Source organism: Ailuropoda melanoleuca, chromosome X, assembly GCF_002007445.2.
Source record: "Ailuropoda melanoleuca isolate Jingjing chromosome X, ASM200744v2, whole genome shotgun sequence".
NCBI classification, from domain to species: domain Eukaryota; kingdom Metazoa; phylum Chordata; class Mammalia; order Carnivora; family Ursidae; genus Ailuropoda; species Ailuropoda melanoleuca.
Window position 1 is genome coordinate 62,603,383 of NC_048238.1, and position 14,576 is coordinate 62,617,958.

At 35.0% G+C, this 14,576-nt stretch overlaps 1 protein-coding gene across 4 annotated transcripts in view; it reads right to left on the reverse strand.

Annotated features, from left to right (window-relative positions):
- Positions 1–356: 356 nt before the first annotated feature.
- POF1B (POF1B actin binding protein) overlaps positions 357–14,576 on the reverse strand; it is an 87,687-nt gene continuing 73,467 nt past the window's right edge. For 3 of the 4 annotated variants that reach the window (XM_019793019.1, XM_019793020.1, XM_019793018.1), the window contains 2 exons: positions 4,881–4,995; positions 357–2,275 (listed from right to left, as the gene is read on the reverse strand). In XM_019793019.1, coding sequence (XP_019648578.1) covers positions 2,270–2,275; positions 4,881–4,995 — 121 coding nt within the window. In that variant the 3' untranslated portion in view covers positions 357–2,269. Of the gene's footprint in view, positions 2,276–4,856; positions 4,996–14,576 lie in introns of those variants that run through there. The other variant, XM_011216925.2, reaches the window with a different exon arrangement.

Below are 14,576 nucleotides of genomic sequence, written 5' to 3' on the forward strand. Positions count from 1 at the left end.
GGTGATAAAAACTTCCTCATGAAAATATACGGCCAAGCTAAAAATATACGTTTCCTACTACGACTTCCACATACTTCACACACTTTTTATTTATTTATTTATTTATTTACTTACTTACTTACTTACTTACTTACTGATTTATTTGAGACAGCGGGTGAGAGAGAGAGAGAACAAGAGCAGGGGCAGAGGGAGAGGGAATGGTAGAAGGAGATTTCGCCACTGAGCAGGGAGTCCGACGCGGGGCTGGATCCCAGGACCCTAGGATCATGACCTGAGCCAAAGGCAGACACTTAACCGACTGAGCCACCCACGTGTCCCTTCACATATTTTTATTAAGACACTTAAATTACCTTGCATGTAATTACACAGTCTCCATTTTATTTGATATCTAAAGCAAAACATGCTGGAACAGAAATTAGACAAACAGGCATTTCTCACTTGACAATATCTTTACAATTTTCAAAGATAAGCTGTGTGAAACTTGTGAGAGGAAAAAAATCACTACTATTTCTGTTGATCTTAACCACACATTGGAAAAGGAATACATACATTTAAGTTTGTTAAGTATAATGAGCACCTTGTTAAAACACCCATTCATTATACATGGATCAAGTGAGTCACTGAACTGTTAATTCTTTAACTGCCCCAAATTTTGGACATTGTTATTTTTATTTAAGAAAATTTTGGGAAAATAACACTTGTTCTAATTTTCAAACACTTATGGCAACAATTTTCTGTCAAGCTACTAAAAACTTCCATTTATATCATATGTAATGGGTAGATAATGTGGCATACTTTTGTTACATGTGTAGTTAGCAGAGGAGAAACTGCCCTGTTGTTCCTACACCAAGGGAAAAATGTAAGGACTATATAACTTATGAAGAATATTAACATTTTCTATCACAAAATATTGATAAAATTGGAATTGTATTAATCCAATTATAGAGCTTAACATTTTAGTCAAAGTATTGACATAATAAAATAAGGCTCTTAGCTTCATATCAAGACCTATTTGAATATTTATATGAGAATATTAAATGCATTTATCTCTTCATTGATGGCTTGATTCAGTGTAATGCCTCATCTGTTCCTATCTTAATAGTTTCTTAGTATAATGAATAATTATTAGAATATAATTATAAGGCATGACAATACTATATAGATACTTGCAGAGATATTTCGGTGCAAAACCTCAATCACATGTAACCCAAATATATTTATTGCCTTAATCTGTACTTTGTCAAATGCAAACATTTTAATTTTCACCAATTCTTAACTTTAACCATAGGGGTTGAAATTAAGAAATTTCATTCTTACCTACTAATGTATTTGGAAAATATTTTTGTTCACTGTGCAGAGTCATTAGAACCCAATTAATCAACCAACTTCTAAGTGCATTAAATACTATAAAATCTTTTTCTCCCAAATAAGATACAGGTATCAAGTATTTGTTCTTGCTCTTTTTATTCCCAAAGCCTTAATGCAACAATTCAATGTTACATGTTGTATACTTCTATTAAAAAGTCTGCCTTCCTTCTACCCACTCCTACAATATAGTATTACATACTTTTAAGGAAGTGGGTGGACTCATTTGAGGATAATATGCTTTGAAAGAACAGATTTGCCAAGCCAAGCCATTGATACATTCTTAAAACCATCATAGTATAATGTGTAATTTAGTGGATTTAGTTATTTTAAAAGATATTATCCTACTTCCCTGATAAATGAAATTAACCATCACCTGTGATTTAGTTATGTCTCCAAAAGGTATAAATAGCATGTATAAAGCATCTCTTTTAGTCACAGAGTTTAATGTGAGAAAAGCAAATATATGCTGTATATACAATGTCGTAAACTTTTAAAAAATTCAATAGTTTTTGCCTCTTTTTTGGTTAAAAAACAGTATTTACTTTTGTAGCTTAATTGCACATCTAAAATCAGAGAAAATCTTCTAATGGAATAAATTGTAAAATCTCTACTCCAACAAATTAATCAGTGTCTAGGAAGTACCCTATTGAAAACCAGTGCATTATGTTTTACAGTGTCTAGAATTGAAGTTTAAACAACCAGGGTGCTGCTATTGAATACAAAAGTGTGATAGAAAAGCTTCATTAGTGGCTGGAGAAGCTGTTATCTGCAGAACTAATTCATTCCATTAGATTCACTGGGTAGTAGCATGGTTCAAAATTTTGATTGGCTTTTAGTTATGGAAAATAGCAAAGTACTAATGTAGATGCCAAAAAAAACCTACTTTGAGTTGGAGATCCATTCATGGCTAGAAAAGGAAAAAAAAAAGTTAGTTTACAACTGGTTCATAATTCATTTAAGATATTCTTATTGTGTATACACAGTTATGGAAAATGATTTAAATTGTTATACATAAAACCAAAGGAAATGTACTGCACTTTTGTGGTAACTTTTTATATGTATATTCAGTGAAATAATGGTTTATCTGACTTTAGTCAAGGTATATCTTTCAATGACTGAAGGGAGGATTGAATAGATTTCTTTCTTGGTGTCATATTTAGAGGCTAAATATGTCTAAACTTATCTGTTAATAAATGTAAATCTATCATCTGTGAACTTACTAAAATATATTTTGAACTTCCTCTCAGTATCTAGACCCCTCTGGGTATCAAGTTTGATGTTTATTGCTGCACATTTTTAATAGAGAGAGAAATAATGACTACTATTCTGTAGACCCTTCATTTGGCAAGTCCTCACTTTGATGAACATGTGGTTAGCAGTAGTAGTTGCTTCCCAATCTTAAATTTCAGTTTCAAATCTCTCAGTAACAAATTTTAAATCCTATGATGACTTTTCCTTGCTGCACATCTGGTTCTTGGGCCATCAGTTACCTTTATCATTTAATTAGTAATAAGTAATTATCAGCTAATGTCCTAAGAAACACAAAATATGTCAACACTAAAATTATTTTTGGGGGGAGTTTACCAAATGTTGGTTGCTTTCATTGATGATAGACAACCATATAATCAAGATTGATGGGTTGATTGTAATTAGAGAAGGGCTTCAGAGCTAAAAACTTTTTGAATTTTTTTGTTTACTCAAAAATTTGAGCTCTCAATTAAAAGATCATTTTTAGAGTGAGTTATTTAACAGATTTATTTTATTAACTATACATCTACAGCAATTTATTAACAATGTCTGTGTCTTTTATTAACTATAAATCTGCAATTTTAAAATTTCTTCAAAAGGTTATGCAGAATAATTGACATTTGTATATTTATCTTTTGCTCCTCATGGTGTACTTAGTTAGGCATTTTAAAACTTATTGAAGTATACAATAAACCTATACAAAAAATACACATACAAGTATACAACAATATGAATTTTCCCAAACTGAACACTCATATGCAACCATTACCCGGATCAAGTAACAACACATTAGTATCCTAATAGCCCTCCTTTTGCTCCCTTCCAATCAGTACCTGCCCTCAAGGATAGCCACTTACTGATTTTAATAACCACAGATTAGTTTTACCTGTTTTTAGTACTTAAGCAGTTTTTAACATAACAAAGGCTGTTCATTTTCAGTGTTAAAGTCAGATTCTGTGTGGTTTAGGGCTGTCATTCTCAGTTTTTTATGTCCATTTCACTTGAGAAATATCATACATTCCCATCATTAACAATGGTTTACTGTTAGAATCTCTTGGCAATAGTGTAGGAGTATACAATTAGGAAGAAAAGACCCCAAGGTGATTCTTTCATGTTAGGGTTTCTCAAACCTCAGCAGTATTAGCATTTTGGGCTGGACAATTATTTGTTGTGGGAGACTGTCCTATTCATTGTATGATCTTTAGCAGCATCCCTGGCTTTTAGCCACCAGATGCCAATAGTCCCCATCCCCCAGTTGTGAAAACCAAAAATGTCTCCAAACATTGCTAAATGTCCCCTAGTGGCAAAACTGCCCCTGATAGAGAGCCACTGAACTAAGGTAAATATATCCTCTATTTGATGTTCACTACTTTAAAGGTTAACAAGACAGGGGCGCCTGGGTGGCACAGCGGTTAAGCGTCTGCCTTCGGCTCAGGGCGTGATCCCGGCGTTATGGGATAGCCCCACATCAGGCTCTTCTGCTATGAGCCTGCTTCTTCCTCTCCCACTCCCCCTGCTTGTGTTCCCTCTCTCGCTGGCTGTCTCTATCTCTGTTGAATAAATGGATAAAATCTTTAAAAAAAAATAAAGGTTAACAAGACAATAAGTAAAAGTTTTAGTAAAATATTATTGAGTCCTTTATAAGAAGGGCGTTTTAGTAATCAGCACCACTTAGCAATGTATTAGCCTACTTAAAAAGATGCTAAGGTATATGTCAGTTGGTCATCTTGGAGGACGTTATAGAAGGTAGATATTAGAGTACATGACCTATAAAGTATTCTTCATCAGCCTCACTATAACTGTGGGATTTAAACCTGGAGGATCTTAAAATCTATTGAGAAAGACAGACACACCTCCTCGCTTTCAAAATACTGAAAATTTTCTATCTATAGTAATAAGTACCACGTTCAAGACTGAAAGACAAATTCTATTAAAACATGCCTCTTCTCCATACACCATTCTTCTTCATAATTGTCTATGACATTTTCTACCTGCTTTAGAAAAAAATAAGGGCTTTTAAGCAAAATTTGAATAGAATCAGTTCAAAAAACAATTATATTACCTGTGTATGAATCATTCTAAAGTTTCTTAATTTATACTACAGATCAGTAAGGAAAACATAGGGAAATCTTTAAAAGAAAAAAAATTAACTGGAAGATTTTAGTTCACTTTGATATTTTACCACAATTTTTGAAGGCTGTTATATGTAGAATATACATAAATTTCTATTCTTAATAGGACTAGAAATACACAAGGGAACTTACATAAGTCCATTTGTCTTCTGTTTTCTCAATCACAATAGTCTGTGTGTCACTACCTGGTGGTATATACTCATAGTCATCATAAAGGAGGCCTAGGATCGGATATTGTGTCCTGTACCTATATAGAAAAAAGTTAGTTTACCACCTGCACAAGAAAATGATTGTCATTCTTTTTTAGTCACTCCTAGTTTGATTCTCCTTATTAAGTTGGCTCTGAATGACTTTTAACTCTAAAAAGAAAATACCTATAAATCTTTACTGCTATTATTTTCAAAAAAGTAAAAGGGAAGTACTTCTGCTACTGCAGTGATGGACCACTGGGAGCACAAGACAGTGATCTTAGAGAAGGGAACAAAATGACATGAGCCCTACAAGTGCCAAGTTACCAAGAGATTTTCTTGGTCACAGGATAGGGAAAATGGAGCCAAATAAATTCCTTCAGTCTCACAAAGTTGAAGTGACAGAATTTCAAATAAAGGTATGACAAAGTAGCTGGTGTACGGGGCGCCTGGGTGGCACAGTCGTTAAGCATCTGCCTTCGGCTCAGGGCGTGATCCCAGCATTCTGGGATCGAGCCCCACATCAGGCTTCTCCGCTAGGAGCCTGCTTCTTCCTCTCCCACTCCCCCTGCTTGTGTTCCCTCTCTCGCTGGCTGTCTCTCTCTGTCAAATAAATAAAAAAAATCTTAAAAAAAAAAAAAAAAAGTAGCTGGTGTAGGGCAGAATACCAGACAGAAGAAAGCTACATAGATAAAGGTCAAGAGACCTGTAGAGGGTTCTCCACAAGTCTTTGGATGTGTTGCAGCATGGTCCAAAGATCCCCAGGGTTGCAAGAATAATGGGTGGTGCCTAAGTGCAGCACTGTTGCCAGGCAGAGGAGCATGGAAGCTGCCTGAGAACAGCGAGTCTAGGTGCCAGCTTCCTGCTCTGTGTTGCCATAAACTTCAAACCATCACACAGTCCAGCGACTGCTTTCCCGGGAGGTGTCCAACAAAAGGCAGAAGTGCTGGGAGACACTCCCTGAGAGGAATAGTGCAGGTCTGCACCACGGGAGTCCCTAAAATTTGGAGTTTTGAAACTCAGTCTTGTGCCTGAGATTAAAAGCTCGACACAGGCAGGGTGAACACAGAGCTCTGACGGAAACTGGGGAGACAAGAGTGATTGATTGCTCTTTTGTGAGGGCTCACTGAAGAGTGAGGGGTGCGAATTTTTAACTCTGGGGCCAAAGAGCAGGATGCAGCAACATCCTGATCCTGCAGATCAGTGCTGGAAGACATCACAGAGCAAAACAGCACCGCCTAGTGGAGTCCAGAGCTGCTTACAACAAACCCTGCCTCCCTGCACACTGGAGGTGCATTTCCACTAGAGCAAGTCCACTTGAGAATCACCAAAACAGGCCCTTCTCCCAGAAGACCAGCATAAACAACTCACACCAAATTTACTAAAGGAAATAGTCTAGTATCCTTTGTACTTCTATTCTTTAGCTTATTATTACTTTTTCAATTATTTTCTTATTTTTTCAATTCTTTTTTAAATTCTTTTAAATAAAGTTTTATCCATATATACTTTTTTATATATATATTTTATTTATTGTTTCCTCTCATTGTATTTATATATATATTTTTTTCTTATCTTCGGACATAGTTTCTTTTAACATGCAGATCAAAACACACCCAGGATCTAGTTATGTTTGTTTGTTTTGTTTTGTGGTTGTTGTTGTTTTTTTCCTTTTTCTTTCTTTTCTTTTCTGGACAAAACGACAAGATGGAGAAATTCACCCCAAAAGAATGAACAAGAGGTATTACTCACAGCCAGGTATTTAATGAGTACAGATATAAGTAAGATGTTTGGGCTAAAATTTAAAACAACAATTATATACACTAGCTGGGCCTGAAAAAAGCATAGAAGACACTAGAGAATCCCTTATTGTAGAGATAAAAGAACTAAAATCTAGTAAACCCAAAATTAAAAAAGCTATAACCAAGATGCAGTCCCAAGTGGAGGCCATAAAAAAAGAGGATACATGAATCAGAAGAGCAATTCAGTGATATGGAAGATAAAATTATGGAATATAATGAAGCTGAAAAGAAGAGGGAAAGAAAATTATTAGATAATGAACATAGACTTAGGGAACTCAGCAATTCCATAAAGTGAAATAATATCAATATTAAAGGTGTCTCAGAGGAAGAGTGAGAAAAAGGGACAGAAGGTTAATTTGAACAAATCATAGCTGAGAATTTCCTTAATGTGAGTAGGGGAACAGGCATTCAAGTCCCAGAAGCACAGAAGTCCCCTCAAAATCAACAAAAATAGGTCAACATCTCTATATATTAGAGTGAGACTTGCAAATTGCAAAGATAAAGAGAAAATTCATAAAACAGTTCGGGAAAAGAGGTCCTTATCCTATAAGGGTGGACACATAAGGCTAGCAGCAGACCTGTACACAGAGAACTGGCAGGCCAGAAATGAATGGCATGATATACTCAACATCCTAAATCAGAAAAATATGCAACCAAGAATACTTTATCCAGCAAGGTTATCATTCAGAATAGAAGGAGAGATAAAGAGTTTCCAAGACAAAAATGAAAGGAATTCATGAACACTAAGCCAGCCCTGCAAGAAATATTAAAGGGAATCCTTTCAGCAGAAAGAGAGACCAAAAGTAACAAAGACTAGAAAGGAACAGAGACAATTTACAGGAACAGCAACATTATAGGTAATACAATGGCACTAAAGTCATATCTTTCAATCAGGATTGTGAATGTAAATGGGCTAAGTGCTCCCAAAAAAGGACATAGGGTTACAGAATGGATTTAAAAAAAAAGACCCATCAATATGCTACTTATGAGAGACTCATTCTAGAACCAAGACACCTCTAGATTGAAAATAAGGGGGTGGAGAACCATTTATCATGCTAATGGACATCAAAAGAAAGCTGAGGTAGCCAAAGATTTTAAACCAAAGACTGTAATGAGAGATGAAGGACACTGTATCATAATAAAAAGGTCTGTCTAACAAGAAGATCTAACAATTGTAAATATTTATGCCCCTAACTTGGTAGCAGTTATATAATAAAACAATTAATAACAAAACTAAAGAAGCTCATTGATAATAATACAATAACAGTAGGGGACTTTAACACCCCACTCATAGCAATGGACAGATCATCTAAACAGAAGATCAACATGGACATAAGGGCTTTGAATGACACACTCGAACAGATGGACTTAACAGATATCTTCAGAGCATTTCATCCTAAAGCAGCAGAATACACATTCTTCTCGAGTGCACATGGAACATTATTCAGAATAGATCACATACTGGGTCACAAATCAGGGCTCAAATGGCACGAAGATATTGAGATCATACATGGATATTTTCAGACCACTGTGCTATGAAACTTAAAGTCAACCAGAAGAAAAAATTTGGAAGGACCACAAATACATGGAGGTTAAAGAACATCCTACTAAATAATGAATGGGTCAACCAGGAAATTAAAGAAAAATTTAAAAAATACATGGAAGCAAATGACAATGAAAACATGACAGTTCAAAACCTTTGGGATATTACAAAGGCAGTCCTAAGAGGGAAGTATATAGCAATACAGGCCTACTTCAAGAAACAATAAAAGTCTCAAATACACAACCTAACCTTGCACCTAAAGGAACAGGAAAATGGGATTGTTTCTTAATTTCACTTTCTGCTGCTTCATTATTAGTTTATAGGAATACAACAGATTTCTGTACTTTGATTTTTGTATCCTATGACATTACTAAATTTAACTACAGGGAACAAACTGGGGGGTTGCTGGAGAGGAAGTGGGTGAGGGTATGGTGTAATTGGGTGATGGGCATTAAGCAGGTCACTTAATGTAATGAGCACTGGGTGTTATATGCAACTGATAAATTATTAAATTCTACCCTTGAAACTGACAAAACACTATATGTTAACTAAATTGAATTTAAATTAAAAAGAAGTATTAATACATATTCCCCTCAAATTATTCCCCAAAAAAGAGGAAGAAAAGCTTCTAAATACATTCTCTGAGGCCAGCATCACTCTGACACCAAAACAAAAGACTCCGCAGAAAAAGAAAACTATAGGTCAATATCTGTGATGAACATAAATATAAAAATCATCAACAAAGTATTAGCAAATCACACTCAATAATGAATCAAAAGGATCATTCATTATGATGAATTGGGATTTATTCTGGGGATGCAAAGATGGTGCAATATTCCCAAATCAATCAATGTGATATACATCAACAATGGAAGGATAAAAATTTTATTACCTCAGTAGATGCAGAAAATGCATTTGACAAAATTCAACATTTGTTTATGATTAAAACTCTCAACAAAATATATTGAAAGGAATCATACCTAAACATAATAAAGGCCACATATGGAAAACCTGCAACCAGCATCATACTCAATGGTGAAAACCTGAGAGATTTTCCTTAAAGATCAGGAAAAAGATGGGGGATGTCCACTTTCACCACTTTTATTCAACATAGTACTGAAAGTCTTAGCCACAGCAGACAAGAAAAAGAAATAAGAAGCATCCATATTGGTAAGGAAGAAGTAAATCTTTCACTATTTGTAGATGATGTACCATACATAGAAAGCCCTATAGACTCCATAAAATCAATTGGAAATAATAAATAAATTTAGTAATGTCATAGGATACAAAAATCAAAGTACAGAAATCTGTTGTATTCCTATAAACTAATAATGAAGCAGCAGAAAGTGAAATTAAGAAACAATCCCATTTTCATTCCACCAAAAAGAACAAAATTCTTACAAATAAACTTAACTAAGGAGGTGAAAGACCTGTACTCTGAAAACTATAAAACATTGAAGAAAGAAATTGAAGACATATGGAAACATATACCATGCTAATGTACTGGGAGCCTTCATATTTTTTAAATGTTTATGCTACCCATTTTAGATTTTTCTATTCTTTTGAGCGAGGCTTGGATGGCTATGTATTTTCCCCTTAGGTCTGCCTTTGCAGTGTCCCATAGGCTTTGGACTGATGTGTTTTCATTCTCATTGGTCTCCAAAAATTGCTTAATCTCCTTTTTAATTCCCCGGTTTACCCAATCATTCTTTTTTTTTTTTTTTTTTTTAAAGATTTTATTTATTTATTTGACAGAGATAGAGACAGCCAGCGAGAGAGGGAACACAAGCAGGGGGAGCGGGAGAGGAAGAAGCAGGCTCACAGCAGAGGAGCCTGATGTGGGGCTCAATCCCATAACGCCGGGATCACGCCCTGAGCCGAAGGCAGACGCTCAACCGCTGTGCCACCCAGGCGCCCCTACCCAATCATTCTTGAGCAGGATGGGTCTTAGTTTCCAAGTGTTTGAGTTTCTTCCAAATTTTTCCTTGTGATTGAGTTCCAGTTTCAAAGCATTGTGGTCTAAGAATATGCAGGGAATAATCTCAGTCTTTTGGTATCTGTTGAGACCTGTTTTATGACCCAGTATACGGTCTATTCTGGACAAAGTTCCATGTGCATTCGAAAAGAATGAGTATTCTGTTGTTCTGTGGTGTAGTGTTCTGGATATATCTATGAGGTCCATCTGGTCTAGTATGTCATTCAAAGCTCTTGTGTTTTTGTTGATTTTCTGCTTAGGTGATCTGTCTATTGCTGAAAGTGGAGCGTTGAGGTCCCCTACTATTAATGTGTTATTAGCTATATGTCTCTTTATTCTGTTTAAGAGTTGGCTTGTGTATCTAGCTGCTCCCCTGTTGAGGGCATAGATATTTATAATTGTCATATCCACTTGTTGGATATATCCTTTAAGAATAATATAGTGTCCTTCTGTATATCTAACTACAGTCTTTATTTTAAAATCTAATCTGTCTGATATGAGAATTGCTACCCCAGCTTTCTTTTGAGGTCCATTGTCATGAAAAATGGTTTTCCATCCCTTCACTTTCAGTCTGGATATATCTTTAGGTTCAAAATGAGTCTCTTGTAGACAGCACATGGATGGGTCATGTCTTTTTATCCAATCTGCAGCCAATTTGGAAAACAGTGTGGAGGTCCCTTAAAAAGTTAAAAATGGAGCTACCCTATGATCCAGCATTTGCACTACTGGGTATTTACCCCAAAGATACAGATGTAGTGAAGAGAAGGGCCATATGCACCCCAATGTTCATAGCAGCATTGTCCACAATAGCTAAAGTGTGGAAGGAGCCAAGATGCCCTTCAACAGATGACTGGATTAAGATGTGGTCCATATATAGAATGAAATATTACTCAGCCATCAGAAAGAACAATTGCCCAACATTTGCAGCAACATGGACGGGGCTGGAGGAGATTTTGCTAAGTCAAATAAGTCAAGCAGAGAAAGACAATTATCATATGGTTTCACTCATTTATGGAACATAAGAAATAGCAGGGAGATCGGTAGAAGGAAGGGAAGAATGAAGGGGGGATCAACAGAAGGGGGAATGAACCATGAGAGACTATGGACTCTGGGAAACAAACTGAAGGCTTCAGAGGGGAGGGGGATGGGGGATTGGGATAGGCTGGTGATAGGTATTAAGGAGAGCACATATTGCATGGAGCACTGGGTGTTATACGCAAATAATGAATCATGGAACATTACGTCAAAAACTAAAAATGTCCTGTATGGTGACTAACATAGCATAATAAAAAATAATTCTAAAACATGTTTATGCTACCCAAAGCAATCTACAGATATAATGCAATCCCTTTAAAAATAACATTTTTCACAGAACTAGAACAAATAATCCTAAAATATTTATGGAACCACAGAAAACCCCAAATAGCCAAAGCAATTTTGAGAAAGAAAAACAAAGTTGTAGGTATCACAATTCCAAATTTCAAGATACATTACAAAGTACATAATCAATACATTATGTTACTGGCACAAAAACAGATACATATGTCAATGGAAAAAATAGATCAGAAAGAAACCCACACTTAATGGTCAATTAGTCTATGACAAAGGAGGCAAGAAGATACAAGGGGAATAGACAGTCTCTTCCACAAATGGTATTGGAAAAACTGGACAGCAAAACACAAAGAAATGAAACTAGACCTGTCTTACACCATACACAAAAATAAATTCAAAATGGATTAAAGACCTAAATGTGAGACCTGAAACCATAAAAATCCTAGAAGAAAACACAGACAGTAATTTCTCTGACATTGGCCATAGCAAACTTTTTCTAGATATGTCTCCTAAAGCAAGAGAAAGAAAAGCAAAAATAAGCTATAAAAAGCTTTTGCACAGTAAAGGAAACCATCAAAAAAACAAAAAGACAACCTTCTGATATTTGCAAATGATATATCTAATAAGGGGTTAATATCCAAAATATATAAAGAACTTATACAACTCAACACCAAAAAACCAGCAATTTGTTTAAAACAAGATCAGAGGACCTTCTTTTTCCAAAGATGACAGATAGATGACCAACAGGCACATGAAAAGATGCTCGACATCACTAATCATCAGGGAAATGCAAATCAAAGCCACAATAAGCTATCACCTTACATGTATCAGAATGGCTAAAATAAAAAAGTCAAGATATAACAAGTATTGGCAAGGATGTGGAGAAAAAGGAACCTTAATATACTGTTGATGGGGATGTAAATTGGTACAGCCACTGTGGAAATCAGCATAGAATTTCCATAAAAAATTAAAAATAGAAATACCATGTGATCCAATAATTCCACTACTGAGTACTTACCCAACAAAACAAAAATACTAATTTGAAATGATATGTGCACCCCTATGTTTATTGAAGCATTATTTAGCCAAGATATGGAAGCAACAACTGGATGGAACTCGAGGGTATTATGCAAAGTGAAATAAATCAGACCAAGAAAGAAAAATACCATTTGATTTCATTCATATATGGAACCTAAACAAGAACAACAACAAAATGAACAAAATGAAGAATCAGACTTATAAATACAGAGAACAAACCAATGGTGCCAGAAAGGAGGCAGTTGGGGGATGGGCAAAATGGGTGAAAGGCTGTGGGAGCTACAAGCTTCAAGTTACGGAATGAATAAGTCACAGGAATAAAAGGCACAGCATTAGGAATATAGTCAACGATATTGTAATAGTGTTGCATGGTGACTGGTGGTAACTACACTTGTGGTGAAAATGACATAACATATAGAGAAGTTGAATCACTGCATTATGCACCTGAAACTAATGTACTTTGTGTGTCAACTACACTCAAATAAAAGTACTGGTAAGTGATGAATCACTAAATTCTACTCCTGAAACTAATATTGCACTATACGTTAACTAACTAGAATTCAAATAAAAATTTGAAACATAAAAAAAAAGAAAAACAAGTCTAACATCAAAAACAATTCTATAACAGTAAAATCAAAAAATATAATACTTATAAATAAATTTAACAAAAAAGAAGTGTAAGACTTGTGCAATGAAAGTACAAAATACTGTTTTAAGAAATTAAAGAGGATCCATGCTCATGATTAAAAGACTTAAAATTGTTAGCATGGCAATAATACCCAAAGTTTTCTACATATTTAATGAAATCCTTTGAAAAGCTTATCCTAAAGTACATATGGAAAAGCAAAGGACCAAAAATAGCTAAAGCAACCTTGAAAAGAATTTTAAAAATTCACACTCCTGGTTTCAAAACGTAATGAAAAAGCCACAGTAATTAAGACAGCATGGTATTTGCATAAAGACAGATGATTAGATCAATGGAGTAAAACTGAGAATCTACAAATTTACCCTTACATTTATGGTCTTTTGATTATCGACAAGAATGTCAAGTTAATTCAATTGGTGAAAGAATAGCATATTCCACAAAAGATACTGGGACAACAAGATAGCCCCATGCACAAGAATGAACTTGGACTCCTAATTCACACAGCAGAAAAAATTAACCTAAAATGGTTCATAGATCTAAATGTAATAGGTAAAACTATAAAACTCTTAGGAGACTACATGGGTGCAAATTTTCATGATCTTGGGTTAGGCAATGGTTTCTTAATAGGATACCAAAAGCACAAGTAAGAAAAGAAAAAAATAGGTGAATTGGACTTCCTCAAATTTGAAAACTTGTGCTGCAAATGATACTATTGAGATAGTAAAAAGACAACCCATAGAATGGAAGAAAATATTTGAAAAAACATATCTCTGATAAGGAACTTGGATCCAGAATATCTCTTGCAATTCAGCAGTAAAAAACCAAATAATTTAAGATAAGATGGACAAAGAATTTGTACAGTCATTTCTCCAAAGACTATCTATAAATGGCCAATAACACATGAAAAAATACTAAACATTAATTATTAAAGAAATAAAAATGTAAACCACAGTAAGATGCCACCTCGCACCCTTAAGATGACTATAATCCAAGAGATGAACAATAACAAATGTTGGGGAGGATGGAGAGAAATTGAGCCCTCAATACACTGCTGGTGGGAATGCCAAATTATGCAGCTGCTTTGAAAAATAGTTTAGCAGCTCCTCAAAAAGTTAAACAGGGTTACCATGTGCCCCAGCAACCCCACTCCTAGGTGTATACATAAAATGTTGTATAACCCTGAAATGTAATATTATTTAATAACAATAAGCAATGAAGTACTGACACATGCTAAAACATAAATGAATCTTGAAAACATTATGTGAAGTGAAAGAATCCAGTCACAAAAGACCACATTTTGTATTCCA